Source organism: Elgaria multicarinata, chromosome 13, assembly GCF_023053635.1.
Source record: "Elgaria multicarinata webbii isolate HBS135686 ecotype San Diego chromosome 13, rElgMul1.1.pri, whole genome shotgun sequence".
Taxonomy (NCBI): Eukaryota; Metazoa; Chordata; class Lepidosauria; order Squamata; family Anguidae; genus Elgaria; species Elgaria multicarinata.
In genome coordinates, this window is record NC_086183.1 from 34,638,119 (window position 1) to 34,660,981 (window position 22,863).

Genomic DNA, 22,863 nt, shown 5'->3' on the forward strand with positions numbered 1-22,863 from the left:
CACACCACTTCCACTCAGAGCCCATTTACCGGGGTGCCATGCAAAGCCGATAGGGCCGTGGGATGTTCTGCGCTACCCTGCACTATCGGCGAAATGTCTGTTTCCTCCCGGTCTTGCAGCGCTTTCAAATTCAGGTTTTGCAACACAGGCATGAAACATAAAAAGAGCTCCATGCGGGCCAAACCTTCACCCAGGCAAATCCTTTTCCCTGGAGGGACAAGAAATGGCATTTCTTTATAGCGTGTTTCCATATCACAGGAAAGCTGCTTGAAAAACTTCACATGGGTCCTTCCAACCCAATGCTCAACCCAGCAGTTACAGCTTTCCGTTAATCCAACTCAACTCTTCCCCACCGCCAAATCCTTACACCCCCACCGCTATGTCTAGCCCAGCAGGCAACTTCCTGCCTCCCCCAATTTTGGAAGAGGAACATCCTGCTGAGAACGGCAGGAAAGCCTCTCGCTCTTCTTAAAAGCCCCATTTTCATCCAGGAAGTGGCCAGGATTGAACTTCTCTGGCATCTGACAGTGCTGGGAGTCGTGCAGGACAGATGACAGGAACGGCACAATGGTGTTCCCCAACAGGACAAAAACACAGCCCCAAAGGCAACAGTTAGCCAGACTGGCCCAGAGCACACCTGAGCTCCTCTTCAGCCTGCATTCTGCCTTTAACTTCAGGTCTCTCTGGCTTAAATGCTGTTACTTTTCTACAATAACAACAATAACAACTAGCATTTGTATAGCCCTTCACACGTAGGTGTAAAGGGATAATTCCAGGTGCACCATGTACATTGATGGTGCTATATAAATAGATAATAATAATAATAATAATAATAATAAATGGGCTCAAGTTACAGGAAGCCAGAGTCCAGCTGGACATCAGGGGGGAAATCCCTGACTGTTAGACCAGTACGACAATGGAACCCACGACCTAGGGAGGTGGTGGGCTCTCCCACACTAGAGGCCTTCAAGAGGCAGCTGGACAGCCATCTGTCAGGGATGCTTTAAGGTGGATTCCTGCTTTGAGCAGGGGGTTGGGCTCAATGGCCTTGGAGGACCCTTCCAACTCTGCTATTCTATGATTCTATGACAACGGCAGAATCTGGATTTTCAGTAAGAAGTAGGTGAACAAATGCTGGCAGCAATTCCAGAAAAAAAAAGTAGGTGCAGAATCTACCCCAGGGGGCTCTCAGGGTGATGGGTGTCCGATCTCACAGTGTAGTCTTTTTCTCTATGATGTTATACACACAGTTTTGCTTGAGACCTCATCATTTGCTTCTGCAAATGACCCTAACCCTAACCCTAACCCTTTAAATTAATACAAGGGGAGACCACAGCAACCTGGACCACTCTAGCTTTGCAACTCATGGTGGCGTGGATACATTACTGTTGTTTTGAGGAGGCAGGGCAGGGCGGGGGGCCATCTTCACAGCACCATGTTGGTGCTGCTGTGGGGAAAACCCTGCGGTTTCACTGCTGCAGGGTGGCCACAGGTAATCCTGATGTCAGGAGGCAGCACAGGCTTTCCAGCGGCTCACTGGGCCCACCCCCTGCCCTCTGCCCTGCTCCTGGTGACCTATCAGATGTTGCCTTCCACCCAGGAATGCCCGCGGATCGATGCCGCAGCAAGGTCAGATGGCGGAAAAGCTGTGGTGATCTCACACCAGCATAAAAAGTCGACATAAGTGCCTGGGTTGTTGTTTTTACAGCACAGCTTCACAGGAAAGCCCTGCACAGGCAGCGAATTGGTGGCTGCCTCGTATAAGCGATGCCGGGCTGAAGGCCACGTTCCACTTTGCGGCTGGAACTTCTGTTGCGCAAAGGCCTCCCTGTAAACCCAAGGAGTCAGCCGTCCCTCTGTTTACGGCTTAAGTATCATAGAATCATAGAATCATAGAATAGTAGAGCTGGAAGGGGCCTATAAGGCCATCAAGTCCACCCCCCCGCTTGATGCAGGAATCCACCCTAAAGCATCCCTGACAGATGGTTGTCCAGCTGCCTCTTGAATGTCTCTAGTGTGGGAGAGCCCACAACCTCCCTAGGTCACTGGTTCCATTGTCGTACTGCTCTAACAGTCAGGAAGTTTTTCCTGATGTCCAGCCGGAATCTGGCTTCCTGTCACTTGAGCCCGTTATTCTGTGTCCTGCACTTTCCACGAATGGACAAGCAAAAGGATCAAAAACAGTAACAAACGAAAAGCTCCCTTTCGATACTCCTAAAGTTTCAGCCGCTTGGACCCTTTGGGCCTCCCTTCAGTTTTGCATGAGAAAGGAAGGCAGCGGGCATTTCTGACTCCCCCCACTCAAAGATAAGGCAAAGGGAACACCTTCGGTTTAAAGATTAACTCAGTTCCATGAAATGAAAGGAGGCTGATCTGAATGAACGAACATTCTCCATCTAGGGAGAAAAGTCCACAGGGCTCCACGGCAACAGGAGCCCCTCTCCGAGGGCCATGCAGGGTCATCCCGATGGGACAGAGCGACAGGTTGGTGAAGAAACCCCCCCTTTCCCCCCCTTTTTTGTTTGTTTGTTTACAAAACTGCACCAACCAATGACGGCAAGTAAGAAATGGAGAAAGCGCGTGAAGTTGCTGCCATGAAACCTAGGGCTTGTCTATGTGCTGTATGGACTCTGTCACTGCTGCCCTGTGCCGCTCCGATGTTTATATGTTTCAGCCGCCAAAAATCTGCAGCCACATTGTAATATTTCCTGCAAAGCTGCACATTTTTGATGTCATATTTTTACAGCTTCCCCCCCCCCCCTTTGCTCTGATGTCACCATGGTTGTTTCTGCATGGGCCAATGGTGCCTTCAGTTTGGGTTAAGAGAATGGGGGAGCGGACCTCAGAGCAGGGTAGGCATGAGAATACAGGTAGGGAGTGGACTCCAGGTGAGTGTTGAGTAATGGTCACCATGGCGACATTAAAGTCTAATTCTGGAACGAAAGTAAGAAGCGTTATGTATAACGCATAAATTCAACGAACTGTAGCTGTTCAGATGCAAAGCTGCAGGCTTTCAAAGCTACAACGGCGTGTGCAGAGTTAACAGTAAATAACAACAACAAATACTACTGGAGGTTTTCAGTCACTCAATTCTGCACTTTACCACCATGTGACAACATTACCACCATGTGACAACCGCACTGCGAATTTTCCCAGCTGGATAGCCTGCGATCACTCCTGCCATGTAATTTTTGTGAACTGCCCAGAGAGCAGTTACTGGGTGGCATAAAAAATGAAATAGATAGATAAATAAATAAATAAATAAATTGGTATTGTTGCCACTGTTATGGCACCAATTTGACAGAGGATAATATTAATTCAGTGGTAGCCTATAGTCCCGTGTCGAACACACATCCTGCTGCTTTTTTTCCCCACCATGATAAAAAGTGAGAATGGAAGGAACCCAACTAAAGCAAAAGACTCCTTTGAGATCAAGACCGACAGATAAGACTCTTTATTAATGTAAATTTCTGAGACATTATTCAGAGCTGGGACTGAAGATAGGGGGCTCTCAATTTTTGACCCTCTAGGGAAAAGGGTTTGCCTCGGTGAAAGCTTGGCCCGCATGGAGCTCTTTCTGTTTCTCACGACTGTGTTGCAAAACCTGAATCTGAAAACGTTCCAGGTCCGGGAGGAGATAGACATTTTGCCAGTAGTGGAGGGTGGCGGAAAGCGTCCCCCGCGCTACCGGCTTTCTGTGGCTCCACGGTAAATGGGCCCTGCTGAGCAAGAGCAGGGGGGAGGGGAGGGGAAATGCATGGTGGGTGTTGCTGCTTAGTTTGAACATCTTCTGTCTCCAGTTGGAAGATAACATCATACATCTAAACACAACAGTGCCTTCCGATGGAGCTCGGCTATACGAGATTTGCTCAAAAAAGTCCCAGCTCTGAATAATGTCTCAGAAATTTACATTAATAAAGAGTCTTATCTGTCGGTCTTGATCTCGAAGGAGTCTTCTGCTTTGGTTGAGTTCCTTCCATTCTCACTTTTTATCATGGTAGGAAAAAAAGCAGCAGGATGTGTGTCCGACGCGGGTCTGTAGGCCACCACTGAATTAATATTATCCTCTGTCAAACTGGTGCCATAACAGCGGCAACAATACCATTTTAATCATTTATTTATTTATTTATTACATTTTTTATACCACCCAATAGCCAAAGCTCTCTGGGCGGTTCACAAAAATTACATGGCAGGAGTGATCGCAGGCTATCCAGCCAGGAAAATTCGCAGTGCGGTTGTCACATGGTGGTAATGTTGTCACATGGTGGTAAAGTGCAGAAAAGATTGAGCAACTGAAAACCTCCAGCAGTATTTGTTGTTGTTATTTACTGTTAACTCTGCACACGCCGTTGTAGCTTTGAAAGCCTGCAGCTTTGCATCTGAACAGCTACAGTTTGTTGAATTTATGCGTTATACATAACGCTTCTTACTTTCGTTCCAGAATTAGACTTTAATGTCGCCATGGTGACCATTACTCAACACTCACCTGGAGTCCGCTCCCTACCTGTATTCTCAGGCCTACCCTGCACTGAGGTCCGCTCCCCCACTCTCTTAACCCAAATTGAAGGCACCATTGGCCTTCAGAAATAACCATGGTGACATCAGAGCAAAGGGGGGGGGGGGAAAGGCTGTAAAAAATATGACATCAAAAATGTGCAGCTTTGCAGGAAATATTACAATGTGGCTGCAGATTTTTGGCGGCTGAAACATATGAACATCGGAGCGGCACAGGGCAGCAGTGACAGAGTCCATACAGCGCATAGACAAGCCCTAGGTTTCATGGCAGCAACTTCACACGCTTTCTCCATTTCTTACTTGCCGTCATTGGTTGGTGCAGTTTTGTAAACAAACAAACAAAAAAGGGGGGAAAAAGGGGGGGTTTCTTCACCAACCTGTCGCTCTGTCCCATCTGGATGACCCCGCATGGCCCTCGGAGAGGGGCTCCTGTTGCCGTGGAGCCCTGTGGACTTTTCTCCCTAGATGGAGAATGTTCGTTCATTCAGATCAGCCTCCTTTCATTTCATGGAACTGAGTTAATCTTTAAACCGAAGGTGTTCCCTTTGCCTTATCTTTGAGTGGGGGGAGTCAGAAATGCCCGCTGCCTTCCTTTCTCATGCAAAACTGAAGTGAGGCCCAAAGGGTCCAAGCGGCTGAAACTTTAGGAGTATCGAAAGGGAGCTTTTTGTTTGTTACAGTTTTTGATCCTTTTGTTTGTCCATTCGTGGAAAGTGCAGGACAAGGAATAACGGGCTCAAGTTAAAGGAAGCCAGATTCCGGCTGGACATCAGGAAAAACTTCCTGACTGTTAGAGCAGTACGACAATGGAATCAGTGATCTAGGGAGGTTGTGGGCTCTCCCACACTAGAGACATTCAAGAGGCAGCTGGACAACCATCTGTCAGGGATGCTTTAGGGTGGATTCCTGCATTGAGCAGGGGGTTGGACTCCATGGCCTTGTAGGCCCCTTCCAACTCTGCTATTCTATGATTTTATGATTCTATGATACTTAAGCCGTAAACCGAGGGACGGCTGACTCCTTGGGTTTACAGGGAGGCCTTTGCGCAACAGAAGTTCCAGCCGCAAAGTGGAACGTGGCCTCCAGCCCGGCATCGCTTATACGAGGCAGCCACCAATTCGCTGCCTGTGCAGGGCTTTCCTGTGAAGCTGTGCTGTAAAAACAACAACCCAGGCACTTATGTCAACTTTTTATGCTGGTGTGAGATCACCACGGCTTTTCCGCCATCTGACCTTGCTGCGGCATCGATCCGGGGGCATTCCTGGGTGGAAGGCAACATCTGATTGGTCACCAGGAGCAGGGCAGAGGCCAGGGGCTGGGCCCAGTGAGCCGCTGGAAAGCCTGTGCTGCCTCCTGACATCGGGATTACCTGTGGCCACCCTGCAGCAGTGAAACCGCAGGGTTTTCCCCACAGCAGCACCAACATGGTGCTGTGAAGACGGCCCCCCGCCCCGCCCCGCCTCCTCACAACGACAGTAATGTATCCACGCCACCATGAGTTGCAAAGCTAGAGTGGTCCAGGTTGCTGTGGTCTCCCCTTGTGTTAATTTAAAGGTAGCAGAAGCAAATGATGAGGTCTCAAGCAAAACTGTGTGTATAACATCATAGAGAAAAAGACTACACTGTGAGATCGGACACCCATCACCCTGAGAGCCCCCTGGGGTAGATTCTGCACCTACTTTTTTTTTCTGGAATTGCTGCCAGCATTTGTTCACCTACTTCTTACTGAAAATCCAGATTCTGCCATTGTTGTAGAATCATAGAATAGCAGAGTTGGAAGGGTCGTCTAAGGCCATTGAGTCCAACCCCCTGCACAAAGCAGGAATCCACCTTAAAACATCCCTGACAGATGGCTGTCCAGCTGATAGCCTAGCTACAGTGATCCAGGCTCTGATAACCTCTTGTTTGGATTGCTGCAATGCGTTATACGTGGGGCTGCCTTTGAAAATGGTCCGGAAGCTTCAGCTGGTACAAAACAGGGCAGCCCGTTTACTAACAGGGACTGGCCGACGAGACCACATTACGCCAGTCCTTTTCCAGCTTCATTGGCTGCCAGTCCAGGTCCGGGCCCGATTCAAAGTGCTGGTATTGACATTCAAAGCCCTAAACAGTTTGGGGCCAGATTATTTGAAGGAACGCCTCCTCCCATATGTACCTGCCCGGACCTTAAGATCATCTACAGGGGCCCTTCTCCGTGAGCCCCTGCCAGAGGAAGTGAGGCAGGTGGCTACTAGGACTAGGGCCTTCTCCACTGTGGCACCCCAGCTGTGGAATGAGCTCCCCAGAAAGGTCCGCCTGGTGCCTACACTGTACTCCTTTCGTCGCCAGCTGAAGACCTTTTTATTCTCTCAGTATTTTAACACTTAATTTTAACTTAAATTTAAATTTTACTGTTCTAACTCTGTATTTTAATCTTATATCAATTTTGTTGTGTGGTTTTATCCTGGTGGTGCTTTTTATACTGTATTTTGTATTTGTGCTTTTAACCTGTTGGTTGTTTTATTATGGTTTTAACTTTTGTGAACTGCCCAGAGAGTTTCGGCTATTGGGTGGTATAAAAATGTAATAAATAATAAATAAATAAATAAATAAAACGGGGTGGGGGGTTCCACTCCTCGGGTTTATACAGAGAGGCGGCCCCGATCCCTTCTTGGCCATCCGACGTTGCCGCTGCAAAATCCAGCACCGCCTCCTGCTCCCTGCTGGGTCTGGCGAGCCTCCGTCCGTCCCAGGCCCCTCTTGCTGCGTGGCCTGGATCGTGGCCTGACATGGCTGGCCTGGCTCTGTGGGCTGATGGAGGGCGGACTTTCTCCCCAGCGCCTTTTCAGTCCGCCGATTGATGGCAGTTAGAACACCTGTGAGCGCGAAGTGTGTGTGTGTGTGGTGGTGGTGGGTCGCCGGAGTTTCGAGGGAGGTAAACTTGAGGAGCCGGGCACGGGGGGGGGGGGGCATGGAGCGCCTGAAGAGCTCTGTGCCCGTCGGGGGTGGGGACGGGATGGGATCGTTTGTTTTGTTGTTGTTGTTTTGCTTTTCGCTCCGGCTCTCCACGTTTGTAAAGAAAAGGAACAAGAACGCGGCTGCCGGGCGCGATGCCGGGATGGGGAGGGGCGGCGGCAGGGCCGGTGCTACCATAGAGGCCACTTAGGTGGCTGCCTAGAGCGCCAAGGTAAGGGGGGCACCGAACACCACACCCGGAAGTTGCTCTCCCACAGCAGCTCTGAGAGAGCGGCTTCTGGGCGCGCTGTTCTGAAGCCACCCGCACGCCCCAGCATCCTGGCTTCACTTTGGCTGGGCGCCCACCCAGCTGAAGTAAAGCCATGCCTGCCTGCCCCCACTCCAGCGTCCTGGCTTCACTTTGGCTGGGTGGGCGTCCAGCCGAAGCGAAGCCAGAATGCTGGGGTGGGCAGGCGGCTTCAGAACGGCGCACTCAGAAGTTGCTCTCCCAGAGCGGCTTCTGGCCGGGTGCACCGTTCCGAAGCCACCCGCCGGCCCTCCGGCCCCCCTACCCCAGCGTCCTGGCTTCGCTTCGGCTGGGCGGGCATCCAGCTGAAGCGAAGCCAGAATGCTGGGGTGGGCAGGTGGCTTCAGAACGGCGCACTCAGAAGTTGCTCTCCCAGAGCGGCTTCTGGCCGGGTGCACCGTTCCGAAGCCACCCGCCGGCCCTCCCACCCCAGCGTCCTGGCTTCGCTTCAGCTGGGCGGGCAAGATGGCACCCTGCACCCAGGTATGCTGGGGTGGGGGTGGGGGTGGGTGAAAGCAGCTCACTTGCGTAGGGCGCAAAATAGTCTGGCACCGACCCTGGGCAGCGGGCTCTGGCGATGAGCCTCTCGCGAGCTCCACCCCCGCCCGCCCTCGCCTGCTCTCCGCTCCGCCCCGCCGGGGCGCTGAAGTCCGGCTCTGCAGCGCGCCCGGTCCAGGCGCAAAGCGGAGGCGCCCTGCAGCAGCCCCGGCGCCCCCATGGCTCTGCCCGCCTTGCTGCTCCTCTGCCTGGCCCTGCTGCTCGCCCTGGCCCGGCGCAGGCGCGCCCAGGCGGCGGCCCCGCTGCCCCCCGGGCCGCCCCCGCTGCCTCTGCTGGGCAACTTGCTCCACGTCGACGGCTGGGACATCATCCCGACCTTCCGCCGGGTGAGGGGGCGCCCGAGGGGCCCGCGGGGAGAGAGAGGGCGGCGGCGGCGGCGCGGAGCCAGGGCGGCGGGGCGGAGGGCTTGGAGCCCAAGCCCCGGTCCCGCTCGCTGGCCGAGGGCCGGCGGTGGAGTTCGAGAAGGCGGACCAAGCCCGCTTGGAGGAGCGCAGCGCTGAGCGCTGCGAAGGGAGAACTCCGTCAATCCCCACCGAAGGGGCTTAAAATGCCCGTGGAGGGTTTTCGGGGGGGCCGGCGGGGGGGGGGAGTGCCGAGTGGTTTAATCCGCCTCTCCTGGTGCACGATGGTCCCCGTCTGAATTGGGGCTGCCTGCACTTCGCGCGGAATGAAAAGCTAGCCTTCTCTGTGACTAGCATTAAGGTGTAGTTTGGCTCTGGTTTTGAGCTGGATGCCCCCCCCGCCCCCCCCCCCCCAAGCCTTTCCCGCTCTGGAACGCAGGAGTCCTGAGACTTTTGTGTGCAGAGATGTATTGATGCAACGGCGCTTAAGATGTGGCAAAAGCCATTGTCGGCTGTAGCTGGGTGGTGCGTTTCGATGGGAACGAAGACGTCCCCAAGTCCCCAAGAGCAGGGAAGGGCAGAGAGAGAACGCTTCACGAGGTCTGGAATGTCCCACTGCCAGCCAATCAACACTCCTGATTGGAGGGGTGGGGGGAAGCGCAGCGAGGTCCTTGCCCAACGGTAGACTCTGTGTTGTCTGAATGCAGCCCTGGCCTTATTATTATTATTATTATTATTATTATTATTATTATTATTATTATTAATTTATTTATATAGCACTATCAATGTACATGGTGCTGTACAGAGTAAAACAGTAAATAGCAAGACCCTGCCGCATAGGCTTGCAATTTAATAAAATCATAGTAAAACAATAAGGAGGGGAAGAGAATGCCAACAGGTACAGGGTAGGGTAAGCAGGCACAGGGTAGGGTAAAACTAACAGTAGAAAGTAACAGTAGAAGTCTGCACAACATCAAGTTTTAAAAGCTTTAGGAAAAAGAAAAGTTTTTAGTTGAGCTTTAAAAGCTGCTGTTGAACTTGTAGTTCTCAAATGTTCTGGAAGAGCGTTCCAGGCGTAAGGGGCAGCAGACGAAAATGGACGAAGCCGAGCAAGGGAAGTAGAGGCCCTTGGGCAGGCAAGAAGCATGGCATCAGAGGAGCGAAGAGCACGAGCGGGGCAATAGTGTGAGATGAGAGAGGAGAGATAGGAAGGAGCTAGACCGTGAAAAGCTTTGAAGGTCAACAGGAGAAGTTTATATTGGATTCTGAAGTGAATTGGAAGCCAATGAAGAGATTTCAGAAGCGGAGTAACATGGTCAGAGCGGCGAGCCAAGAAGATGATCTTTGCGGCAGAGTGGTGAACAGAAACCAACGGACTGATGTGAGAAGAAGGAAGGCCAGAGAGAAGAAGGTTGCAGTAGTCCAACTGTGAAATAACCAGTGCATGAACAAGCATCTTGGCAGAAGAGACAGACAAAAATGATCGAATCCTGGCAATATTATACAGGAAAAATCGACAAGATTTAGCTACTGCTTCAATATGAGGAATAAAGGAGAGCGAGGAGTCGAATATAAAGCCAAGGCTACGAGCTTCCTCGACCGGAGTAAGCGTAACATCATTGACAGTAAGAGAGAATGAGAAATGAGGAGAAGGTTTAGGAGGAAAAACAAGCAATTCAGTCTTTGCCATGTTAAGTTTCAAGCGACGATGAAGCAGCCAAGCTGAGATATCTGAAAGACATGCCGAGATAGATACGATCGTGAACATCAGGAGAAAGTTCCGGAGATGACAGAGATAGTTGTGTATCATCGGCGTACAGATGATATTGGAGGCCATGAGATTGAATAAGCTTGCCCAAGGGCAACATGTATAAGGAAAACAACAACGGGCCAAGCACCGAGCCTTGCGGAACCCCTACTGAAAGGGGAAAGGAGGAAGACGAGCTGCCATTAGTCAACACGCTGAAAGAGCGACCCGCTAGATAGGAGGCAAGCCAGTTATAGACAGAGCCACAAAATCCAAGGTCATGAAGGGAATCTAAGAGAAGATCATGATCAACCGTGTCAAAGGCTGCAGTTAGATCAAGGAGAATAAGAACGGAATAATGGCCTTTAGACTTGGCAGTAAGGAGATCATTGGTGATCTTAGTAAGGGCTGTTTCGGTGGAATGCAGAGGACGGAATCCAGATTGAAATGGATCCAAAGCAGAGTTACTAGAAAGAAAGTCAAGACAGCGAGAGTAGACCGCACGCTCCAGGATCTTTGAAACAAACGGCAACAAAGAGACAGGTCGGTAGTTAGACAGAGATAGCCTATCAAGAGTAGGTTTCTTGAGAATGGGAGAGACTGTAGCATGTTTAAAAGCAGAAGGAAATGAACCAGAGGACAGAGAAAGATTAATAATATGTAGCAAGGAAGGGAGGATAGCAGGAATAAGATTAATAAAGACGCGAGAAGGAATCGGATCACGAGAACAAGTGGAAGGCTTCAAAGAGCGCAGTATTGTAGACAGTTCATCCGCAGAGACCGAAGGAAACGCAGAGAAATTTGCAGGAGGAGCTGACAGATGAGGAACAGGAACTGGAAGAGGAGCAGAGCTGGCCAGATCAGAGCGGATAGTTTGGATTTTAGCATTGAAAAAAGAGGCAAAGTTATTAGCAGACAGAGAGGCGGGGAGAGATGGCGGATTAGGCTTCAGAAGAGAATTGAAGGACGCAAAGAGCCGCTGAGGATGCCTAGCATTTGACTGGATCAGCGTTGAGTAGTACTGCTGTTTGGCCAGTGAGATGGCAGAAGAGAAAGAGGAGAGTACAAATTTGTAATGGACAAAGTCTGCCCGGTCCCTGGTCTTACGCCAAAGGCGTTCAGCTGCCCGGGAACAAGAGCGAAGGTAGCGGAGGGAAGAGGTGAGCCACGGTTGGGGTTGAGAAGGGCGAACTATCCGAGTTGTAGATGGAGCAAGATTATCAAGAGTTGAAGATAAAGAGGAATTAAAGAAGGAGACAGCTGAGTCCAAGGAGACAGCCGAACAGACAGAAGGAAGAGAGGAGGCTAGAGACTGGGAAAAAGCCTCATAATTGATAGATTGCAAGTCACGACACTTACCATTGCTTTGACAACGCATACAAGTGTCTCTTCAAAACCAGGGTCATCGTCGTCTTCTTCATTTGCCAATGGATCCAGGCTCTGCTTTGCCACCTGATGACGTTCCTCAGCCTCTTATCTCAGCTGGTGCCCACGAAGGCGGCAGAAACTTTGCCTCAACAAAAGTGCTTTATACTGTTGTTTTTATCCTGTTTTTATGTTTTTGATGGTTTTTAAATTTTGTATACTTTTAATGTTTACCATTTTTAATTGTTGTAAACTGCCCAGAGAGCTTCGGCTGTGGGGCGGTATATAAATGTAATAAAATAAATAAATAAATAAATTTAACCCACAAGTCCTTGCCATAGAGCAGGACTGTCCCGCTGGTGCCATCCATTCCACTCCTCCACAGCTGCTCTGTCGTTGGCAGAATCCCAGGGTCACGCTGCCCCTTTGCATCCAAATCTGGGGTGCTGAGATGTGTTCTTTGTCTCCCGGCAGCTCCAGGAGAAGTACGGGCCGGTGTTCACCTTCTACATGGGGCCCCGGCCAACCGTGGTGCTGTGCGGCTACGAAGCCATGAAGGAAGCATTCACAGATAATGCCGAAGCGTTTGGCGGGAGAGCTCCGATACAGGCCCTGGGCGATACCATTTCCAAGTACGGTGAGTGGCCTGCTTGCAAATAGAAAGGGATTGCGAGCAGAAGGGATGCAGCATAGAACGGGGGTTGGTGGGGGGTGGGGGGAATGCTCCTGCATAGTTGGGGAAGGGCGATGGCTCAGCGGCAGCTCAGCGTTTGATCCTGGCATCTTCCGGCAGGGTTGAGAAAAACGCCGGTCTCGGAAACCCTGGAGAACCGCTGCTCTGACTCCGCGTTATAGATCAGCTTCCTCTGCCCCCGTTATGCCTTCGTCAATGGGCTGGAGGGGAAGGGAGACGAGCCAGAGGCGGGTCACATTCTGGAGGGAGCAAAGTGCCTGCGTTTTTCTATCGCTCTCTCTTGCCCCCAGGGGCAGGGCCACAGGGCTTGGCTTCCAAGTCTCATCGAGAGGGAACAGATACGAATGTCAAATCCAATCCAACCGTTTCTGCAGGCAGCAAATCCTCTGGCCCTGAGCAGGTTCTGGGAGAGCCACCTGTGCAGCCCCCAGCCCCACTGCCCCCCCCGCCCCCCAAGGCTGCCGCTGAACTCCCAACTCTCGCTCTTCTTGCTGGTGCCTTCCACACATGGCGCTTTGCTGCCTCACTCCTTTCCTGCAGAGAATCCAGAAGATGTCGTTGCCAGCTGTAGTTTTCTTGTAAGGGTCGTCCCCTCCCCGCCCCCGGGGGCCATCGCTCACGTGCTTGTATGCCTCTCTGCTGACCCTTCACCACAGCCGACTCCTGGAGTGCAGCTTTATTTGGGGGTAACCAGTAAAAGTGGCCTTGAGGCTCACAAACACAGGGCTGACTGAGGGGAGGAGAAGGACGCTGAATATAAACCCCGCCCAGTGAATTTGGCTACTGCCAATCTCCCCTTGAGCCCTCCACAGTCCACCCACCTGTTCCACCCCAGGGCTCTCTGTGCTCATCTCCGGCCTGATCCGTGGCGTGTTCCTCCATTTTCCTTTTCAGGAGTGGTCAGCACCAATGGGGAGCGCTGGAAGCAGCTCCGTCGCTTCACTCTCACCACCCTGAGGAACTTCGGGATGGGGAAGAGATCCATCGAGGAGCGGATCCAGGAGGAGGCCCGGTTCCTGGTGGAAGCGCTGCAGGAGACGCAAGGTGACTCTTCCCCCACGCGCCCCTGCTTTTCCTCACAAGGATGCTGTGGTTCAGTGACAACTGTGGAGGCCAAAGGAAGAGGGCCCTTTGCTTCGGAGGAGCCAAAGCATGTTTTGCACAAATACGTCACTTCCTAATCTCTCCAAATTTTATTTATTTATTTATTTATATTTATTGCATTTACTTCCAAGGAACCCAAGGCGGCGTACATAATCCTCCTCCTCCACTCCATTTTATCCTCACAGCAACAGCCCTGTGAGGTAGGCTGGGCTGAGAGTCTGTGACTGGCCCAAAGTTACCCAGTGAGCTTCCATGGCTGAGTGGGGACTAGAACCCGGATCTCCCGACTCCCAGTCCAACACTCCAACCACTATGCCACCCTGGCTCTCAGTGGGCTGGTGCACAGCGTCAAATTGGCCACTTTACGACCAGCCCCTTTAAAATACAGGAATTGTCAATTCTGTGAACATGTCAACGGTCTTAGGGTGGGGGGGGGAGGCAGGGAATTTCTGTAGTGTGACCTGAAATCAATCCAGCCCAGACCCCACAGGCTTGAACATCCATTCCCCACTGACCCTCTCCCTCTGCCGCCTCCACAGGGCATCCCTTTGACCCTACCTTTTACCTCAGTCATGCCGTCTCCAACATCATCTGTTCTATTGTGTTTGGCAACCGGTTTGAATATGAGGACAAGAACTTCACCACTTTGCTTGAGCTGATCAATACATCTTTCCGGCTCATGTCATCCCCCGGGATGCAGGTAAGTATCAGTGTCCCCAGTGCCCAGAGGGACTATTTAGTTCTATATTTATGTATTGCTCCACAGTGCTAAACAGATTCCAAAGTGGTGAAAAAAGTTAAGAAGATAAAAGAATTAAAAAAAAAAATATTAAAAATGTGTTATTTTAAATAACAGAATACTAGTGAACACCATGGCTGGTCAGTCAAGGAAGGCTCCAGAATGGCCGTTAGCTCTTAACAGACTTATATTTTACTTGTTTCATCTTCATATTATCTACATATTATGGGTTAGAAATTCACCAAAATCAACATTCAATCGATTCCTTTTCTTTAAAGATCTTTAATGCTTTCCCGTGTTTGAAGCGGATCTTTCCCAGTCCCCATCGCAGACTATCCAAATGCTTCGATGACATCATCAGCTTCGTCCTGCAGAGGGTCCAGATGCACCGCGAGTCGTTCGATCCAAATTGCCCTCGAGACTTTATTGACTCTTTCCTCGCCAAAATGGAGCAGGTGCGTATTAGAGCCAAGAGGAAAGGAGAACCAGAAAGACAGCCTCGGGTGACGGAGTGTGCAAAGAGGAGAGGGAATTAATTTCAGCGGGGAAGTGCATTTCCAGCTAAGTACCTTAATGGGAGGGATGGAGTTGACAAAAGTAGGATTTACATGCGGATTTGATGATCATTCAGTGAATTTCATAACAAACCATGGCAAGTTCTTGGTGGTATGGGGATACCAAGTCATCTTGTCTGTCTCCTGAGGAATCTGTATAACGAACAAGTAGCAATGGTAAGAACAGACCACGGAACAACGGACTGGTCTAAGATTGAGAAAGGAGTACGGCAGGGTTGTATACTCTCACCTTACCTATTCAACTTGTATGCAGAACACATCATGCGATGTGCTGGGCTTGACAAATCCAAGGCTGGAGTTAAAATCGCAGGAAGAAACATTAACAATCTCAGATATGCAGATGACACCACTTTGATGGCTGAAAGCGAGGAGGAGCTGAGGAGCCTTATGACAAAGGTGAAAGAAGAAAGTGCAAAAGCTGGGTTGCAGTTAAACCTCAAAAAAACCAAGATTATGGCAACCAGCTTGATTGATAACTGGCAAATAGAGGGAGAAAACATGGAGGCAGTGGCAGACTTTGTATTCCTGGGCGCAAAGATTACTGCAGACGCTGACTGCAGCCAGGAAATCAGAAGATGTTTACTTCTTGGGAGGAGAGCAATGACAAATCTTGATAAAATAGTTAAGAGCAGAGACACCACACTGACAACAAAGGTCTGCATAGTTAAAGCAATGGTATTCCCCGTAGTAACCTATGGCTGCGAGAACTGGACCATAAGGAAGGCTGAGCGAAGGAAGATAGATGCTTTTGAACTGGGGTGTTGGAGGAAAATTCTGAGAGTGCCTTGGGCTGCAAGAAGATCAAACCAGTCCATACTCCAGGAAATAAAGCCAGACTGCTCACTTGAGGGAATGGTATTAAAGGCAAAACTGAAGTACTTTGGCCACACAATGAGAAGACAGGATACCCTGGAGAAAAGGCTGATGCTAGGGAAAGTAGAAGGCAAAAGGAAGAGGGGCCGACCAAGGGCAAGATGGAGGGATGATATTCTGGAGGTGACAGACTTGACCTTGGGGGAGCTAGGGGTGGCGACGGCTGACAGAAAGCTCTGGCGTGGGCTGGTCCATGAAGTCACAAAGAGTCTGAAGCGACTGAACAAATAAACAACAAAAAACCTTAATGGGAGGGATGGAGTTGACAAAAGTAGGATTTACATGCGGATTCGATGATAATTCAGTTTTCATTACATTGTTGTGTGCTCCTCACTTCCCCCATCAGTGAGAAACTCCTAAGGCAGCACCCTCTAGGCTGGGTCTCCCTTGCATGAGAAAGTGCCAGGAACTCTGATATTTGCCTGTTTACAAATATATAAGCCCAGCAGAAGTAGAGGCCAACAGGAGGGATGGCAGCACAGTGGCAGAAGCCCCGGCTTTGCATGCAGGAGGCCCCAGGTTCAATACCTGGCAGCATCTCCAGGTAGGGATGAGAAACCATCCAACCTGCAGCCCTGGAGAGCCGCTGCTGCCATTCCGTGTTGACAATACTGGGCGAGGTGGATGAAGGGTCTGACTCCGTCTAAAGCACCGTCCTCTATCCCTAGAGAGGAGAAAGCTGTCCTGCTACTTCCTTCTCCCTTGAGGCTGTATCAGGGTCTCAGCCACCTTTGTTTCACCTGAGCTACACAGATGGGATGATGTTTCACTAGACAGGAGATAGAGTACACCCACTAAATAAACGGAATTGCCTTTTACCGCAAGGCAGAGAATCAAGGCATTTTCTAGGATGCCCCAATCACCTGCTGCTATTGGTACCAATTTAGGGTGTGCTGCCTTGAATTTTCCTGGAACCGAAATCCTGCTGACCATTGGCCAGTGCAAGCGTGCGAATTTGCCTCTTGCTTGATCATGATGCTTTATCTCCTTTTTTTTCTTGTGCAGGAGAAAGAGAACCCGGTTTCTGAATTCCATGACATGAACCTGGCTATTACGGTTTTCAACCTATTCTTTGCAGGGACGGAGACGGTCAGCATCACCCTCCGATATGGGCTTCTCATCCTCCTCCGGCACCCAGAGATAGAAGGTGAAACCCCCCCAATCAACTCGGTCTCCTGCTAGTTACTTGGCCCCACCAGTAGGGATTTCTGTTTGGCTGGCGGGGGGGCTAAATTGTGGTGGGCTGGGTAGTTCTGGAAAGCAGAGGAGCTGCCTCTGTCCAGTAACACACCCGATGGTTTCTTCAGAACCAGGCAGAGTTTCCTTTCATTGATACAGAGAAGAGCTGGGATGAAGACCGTAGTTAGTTAATTTTGTTGTGTATTTTAAATGTTTATGGTTTTGTTCCCTCACCATGTATATTTTAAACTTTGTAAGGCCACCTTGAGGCCCAGCATTGGGCAAAAGGCGGGATACTACTACTACTACTACTACTACTACTACTACTAAATAATAGTAATAATATGCTGAGTCAGGGCCCCAGTGCTGCCTGCTCTGATTCTCCAGGGGCTCAGGATGAGGGAGGCCTTTCCCAGGTCCTGTCTGCTGAGATGCTTTTAATTGGGAATGCCGAGGACTGGAGCTGGGACTTTCCGGGCCTGTACTCATGACAACCCATTGTGGGTTAATTTACCTGCAAGGAGCTGTGGCTTATGGCAGGTGCTATTATGAATATTGAAGCCCTGTCTGAGGTAGCTGTGGCTTCTTGTGTCTTGCAATTCTGGCCAGTGGGGGATTATTATTATTATTATTATTATTATTATTATTATTATTATTAATAACAACAATAAAAAATATTTCTAACCTGCCCCTCCATCCTGATCAAAGCAGGGAACAACAAGTATAAAATACATAAAATATTAATCAAAACACAATATTTAAAACTTCCTAAAAACGTACTAAAACCATCCTAAAACTCCACTGGATAGGCCTGCCGGAAGAGATCAGTCTTTATAACTTTCTTAAATGCTAAAAGACTGTTAAGTTGACGAGTCTCCTCCGGCCGGCCATTCCGCAGTCTGGGAGCAGCAGAAGAGAAGGTCCTCTGGGTAATAGTTGTCAGCCTTGTTTTTGTTGGCTGGAGTAAATTCTTCCTGGAGGACCTGAGTGTGCAGGGCGGGTTGTATGGGAGAAGGTGATCACACAGGTAGCCTGGACCCAAACCATGTAGGGCTTTAAAGGTGATAACCACCACTTTATACTTCGCCTGGAAACAATCGGCAGCCAGTGAAGAGATTTTAAAAGTGGTGTAATGTGGTCACCCCTAGGTGTACCGGTGATCAGCCTGGCAGCCCTATTTTGAACTAGTTGAAGTTTCCGGACTGGGCACAAAGGTAGCCCTATGTAGAGCGCATTGCAGAAGTCGAGCCTCAAAGTTACCAGCGCATGCACTACTGTCTTAAGGGTAAAACAACCGTAGCATAACCTTAAAACAGACCATAGGTTCTTTAAGGGCTGTTTGAACCTCAAATAACTCATGCCAGTTGGATTTGGAGCACACGACAAGCCTTGGCAAATCCCAGCCAGGGCTTGCCTATTCACAATGGCAGATGTGCTCCTCAAGGGTTGATTAATCCACGGTGGGCTGTCGTGTCATCCAAACCATGTCTCTGCATGCAAAGACCTACTTTTAAGCCCTGACACCTCTTACAAAAATACGTAACTCTCTCAGCTTGTCAGTCAGTTCTTATCCCCCCTGTTGAGTTCTGTAGCACACAGCTCTGAACCAACGGCCTTATCTACTTCTTTACAGCAAAGGTCCAAGAGGAGATTGACCGGGTCATCGGGAGGAACCGGAGCCCCTGCATGGAGGACCGGATCAAGATGCCCTACACAGATGCGGTTGTCCATGAGATCCAGCGGTTTGGGGACATACTTCCTGTGGTGACTTCTCACTTAATGACCCGTGACACCACATTTCGGGGATACAGCCTTCCCAAGGTGATTCACCGGGATAATTGCAGCATTTGTATAGAAACATAATGATATCGGGAGTTCTATTTTCCATCTGTTTCTTAATGATCCCTAACATGGGTTTCACCTTTTCTTATGTGGGTTGATGTTTTAAGTGAGCCATCCACCATGACCATAAAGGTTTCTTTTCCGGTCAATTACCACTAGGTCAGATCCCATTACTGTATCTGAGAGGTTAGGAGTTTTTGCCCTAATGTGCATCACTTTATACTGACACTGATCTGCATTTGCCATTCTGTTCTCCACCCTCTCATGGTCCTTCCACACAGGTGGTTCTTAGCACTGTTCCTCAAAAGATGTTAAGCTTTTCTACATGAGGCTGTTAATCAGCTGTTCATCCACGGTATTTACTTTTGGTTTTGTTGAAGAATTAACTGAGCACCACAAAAGGAGCATTTTCTTACCTGCTCTTCTGCTACATAACCTCTAGGCTGCGCTGTGGTATAACTGAATAGCACAAATACACAAGCAGAAACAGTGTTTTCTTTCAGAAATTATACTCCATTTCCCCTCTTCTAAAAAACTTGCTGAAAATGCTGTTCACAAACAGAAGCAAAACTGGAGCAAAACATGACATTGTCTAAAGAACCTATAAATAACAATGAGCAGGGAATTATACTGAAATGCTTCATGCAGAGAAAGTTTTTAACTCTGTTGTCATCCTGTAGTCCAAACAGTTCCCTGACTGGTTTCCTGGTCTTAATGTACTTAACAGAATTTGTCTTTAGTGGTTTTCATGCTATTTGCAATATGTGAACTCCTCAGATTCCTGTATGGGACCTGTCTTTTAATTCCACTACCACCAATTTGCACAAAAGCAATCTCTCAACGGTAAGGAAGGGCTCTCGTGTGGGAGCGATCCCAATCACACATACGATCCTGGAAGAATTGAGCTGCCCTAACGGAAATGCTCCATTGACACCTGCCTGGAAAGTGCTACACAAACACGAACGATTTGTTATTAATATTAGTGTTATGAATGGAGGACGTTCCAGGTGTTCAGGCCAGAGAGACTGGGCTTGGTAACCGTTGCCTCTGGGGCCTCTGTTCTTCCCTTCTAGGACACTGTGGCTGGGGTTTTCTTGACGTCTGTCCTGCAGGACCCTCAGTACTTTGAGACACCCAAGAAGTTCAATCCTGGGCACTTCCTGGATGAAAACGGGGCCTTCAAGAAGAGTGAGGCATTCCTGCCGTTTTCATCAGGTGACACACCTGGGGGGGGGTCTTCAAAAATGGGATGGAGGAGGAGGGAACGGAAGAGCGGGTTGTTATGCTGGGCCTTAGGACGGGAGCAGGCAACCTTTTGTGGCCCACGGGCCCATGTGGCTATTTGAGAAACTGTCCTGGACACCGCCCCAAATTGGTTACCGTAGGAGGCATAGCAAGTCATAAAGGACAAGTAATCTACCCCAAAGACTGAATACAAGCGTTCAGTACAGAATACAAGGCAAAGTACATAATCCTCCTCCTCCATTCCATACTATCCTTACAACAACAACCCTGTGAGGTAGGATGCGCTGAGAGTCTGTGACTGGCCCAAAGTCACCCAGTGGGTTTCCATGGCCGAGTGGAGACTAGAACCCGGATCTCCCGACCCTCAGCTCAATACTTTAGCCATATGCCATGCTGTCTTTACGAGTCCCTTGTTCTTCCCCCTTCCCTGCAGAGAAAAGCATCGGTCTGCATCCCCCCCGGCCCCCTATCTTCATTGCCTACAAATGTCTTTAAGTCCTACTTGAGGCCCAGAGACATTAATGGGAAATGAAGATGGCAGTCGCTGAAGCCCCCCCCACACACACACACTTTGCTTTGAAGCAAATGCTGGTAAGAAAAAGTGTGTGTGTGTGTTCTTTTAAAAATTAGTAAATAGAGATGTATGGCCCCTTGGTGGGCACCAAGAAATGTGTCCAGGCAGGCGGGCAATTTTGCACCTGCCTGATGAGGATTTAAGAACTTATAAGGGAAGAGAGAGAGAGAGAGAGAGAGAGAGAGAGAGAGAGAGAGAGAGGCCAATGTGTTGGGTTGCGTTCACAGAGAGGTGGTAACTATTGGGTTGAGCATTGCGTTAGAAGGGTTCATCTTGAGTTAGGACATTTTAAGGAACTTTCCTGTGTTGTGAAGACATGCTGTTAAAAACCTCTCAATTTTTGACCCTCTAGGGAAAAGGGTTTGCCTCGGTGAAAGCTTGGCCCGCATGGAGCTCTTTCTGTTTCTCACGACTGTGTTGCAAAACCTGAATCTGAAAACGTTCCAGGTCCGGGAGGAGATAGACATTTTGCCAGTAGTGGAGGGTGGCGGAAAGCGTCCCCCGCGCTACCGGCTTTCTGTGGCTCCACGGTAAATGGGCCCTGCTGAGCAAGAGCAGGGGGGAGGGGAGGGGAAATGCATGGTGGGTGTTGCTGCTTAGTTTGAACATCTTCTGTCTCCAGTTGGAAGATAACATCATACATCTAAACACAACAGTGCCTTCCGATGGAGCTCGGCTATACGAGATTTGCTCAAAAAAGTCCCAGCTCTGAATAATGTCTCAGAAATTTACATTAATAAAGAGTCTTATCTGTCGGTCTTGATCTCGAAGGAGTCTTCTGCTTTGGTTGAGTTCCTTCCATTCTCACTTTTTATCATGGTAGGAAAAAAAGCAGCAGGATGTGTGTCCGACGCGGGTCTGTAGGCCACCACTGAATTAATATTATCCTCTGTCAAACTGGTGCCATAACAGCGGCAACAATACCATTTTAATCATTTATTTATTTATTTATTACATTTTTTATACCACCCAATAGCCAAAGCTCTCTGGGCGGTTCACAAAAATTACATGGCAGGAGTGATCGCAGGCTATCCAGCCAGGAAAATTCGCAGTGCGGTTGTCACATGGTGGTAATGTTGTCACATGGTGGTAAAGTGCAGAAAAGATTGAGCAACTGAAAACCTCCAGCAGTATTTGTTGTTGTTATTTACTGTTAACTCTGCACACGCCGTTGTAGCTTTGAAAGCCTGCAGCTTTGCATCTGAACAGCTACAGTTTGTTGAATTTATGCGTTATACATAACGCTTCTTACTTTCGTTCCAGAATTAGACTTTAATGTCGCCATGGTGACCATTACTCAACACTCACCTGGAGTCCGCTCCCTACCTGTATTCTCAGGCCTACCCTGCACTGAGGTCCGCTCCCCCACTCTCTTAACCCAAATTGAAGGCACCATTGGCCTTCAGAAATAACCATGGTGACATCAGAGCAAAGGGGGGGGGGAAAGGCTGTAAAAAATATGACATCAAAAATGTGCAGCTTTGCAGGAAATATTACAATGTGGCTGCAGATTTTTGGCGGCTGAAACATATGAACATCGGAGCGGCACTGGGCAGCAGTGACAGAGTCCATACAGCGCATAGACAAGCCCTAGGTTTCATGGCAGCAACTTCACACGCTTTCTCCATTTCTTACTTGCCGTCATTGGTTGGTGCAGTTTTGTAAACAAACAAACAAAAAAGGGGGGAAAAAGGGGGGGTTTCTTCACCAACCTGTCGCTCTGTCCCATCTGGATGACCCCGCATGGCCCTCGGAGAGGGGCTCCTGTTGCCGTGGAGCCCTGTGGACTTTTCTCCCTAGATGGAGAATGTTCGTTCATTCAGATCAGCCTCCTTTCATTTCATGGAACTGAGTTAATCTTTAAACCGAAGGTGTTCCCTTTGCCTTATCTTTGAGTGGGGGGAGTCAGAAATGCCCACTGCCTTCCTTTCTCATGCAAAACTGAAGTGAGGCCCAAAGGGTCCAAGCGGCTGAAACTTTAGGAGTATCGAAAGGGAGCTTTTTGTTTGTTACAGTTTTTGATCCTTTTGTTTGTCCATTCGTGGAAAGTGCAGGACAAGGAATAACGGGCTCAAGTTAAAGGAAGCCAGATTCCGGCTGGACATCAGGAAAAACTTCCTGACTGTTAGAGCAGTACGACAATGGAATCAGTGATCTAGGGAGGTTGTGGGCTCTCCCACACTAGAGACATTCAAGAGGCAGCTGGACAACCATCTGTCAGGGATGCTTTAGGGTGGATTCCTGCATTGAGCAGGGGGTTGGACTCCATGG

At 49.5% G+C, this 22,863-nt stretch overlaps 1 protein-coding gene across 1 annotated transcript; it reads left to right on the forward strand.

The window, feature by feature from the left end:
• The first annotated feature begins 3,565 nt into the window (after positions 1-3,565).
• LOC134407835 (cytochrome P450 2H2-like) lies at positions 3,566-21,347 on the forward strand. Its single transcript, XM_063139782.1, has 10 exons — positions 3,566-3,708; positions 8,406-8,640; positions 12,242-12,404; positions 13,356-13,505; positions 14,105-14,265; positions 14,583-14,759; positions 16,758-16,899; positions 18,565-18,752; positions 19,847-19,988; positions 20,945-21,347. The coding sequence occupies exons 1-10, from the start codon at positions 3,566-3,568 to the stop codon at positions 21,124-21,126; spliced, it is 1,683 nt and encodes a 560-aa protein (XP_062995852.1). The 3' UTR covers positions 21,127-21,347.
• Positions 21,348-22,863: the final 1,516 nt, after the last annotated feature.

Coding starts and splice junctions, on each gene's coding strand:
- LOC134407835 (XM_063139782.1), top strand. CDS start 3,566: ATGGAGCTCTTTCTGTTTCTCACGACTGTGTTGCAAAACCTGAATCTG. Junction 14,760..16,757: donor TCCTCGCCAAAATGGAGCAG/GTGCGTATTAGA, acceptor TTTCTTGTGCAG/GAGAAAGAGAACCCGGTTTC. Junction 19,989..20,944: donor ATTCCTGCCGTTTTCATCAG/GTGACACACCTG, acceptor TTGACCCTCTAG/GGAAAAGGGTTTGCCTCGGT.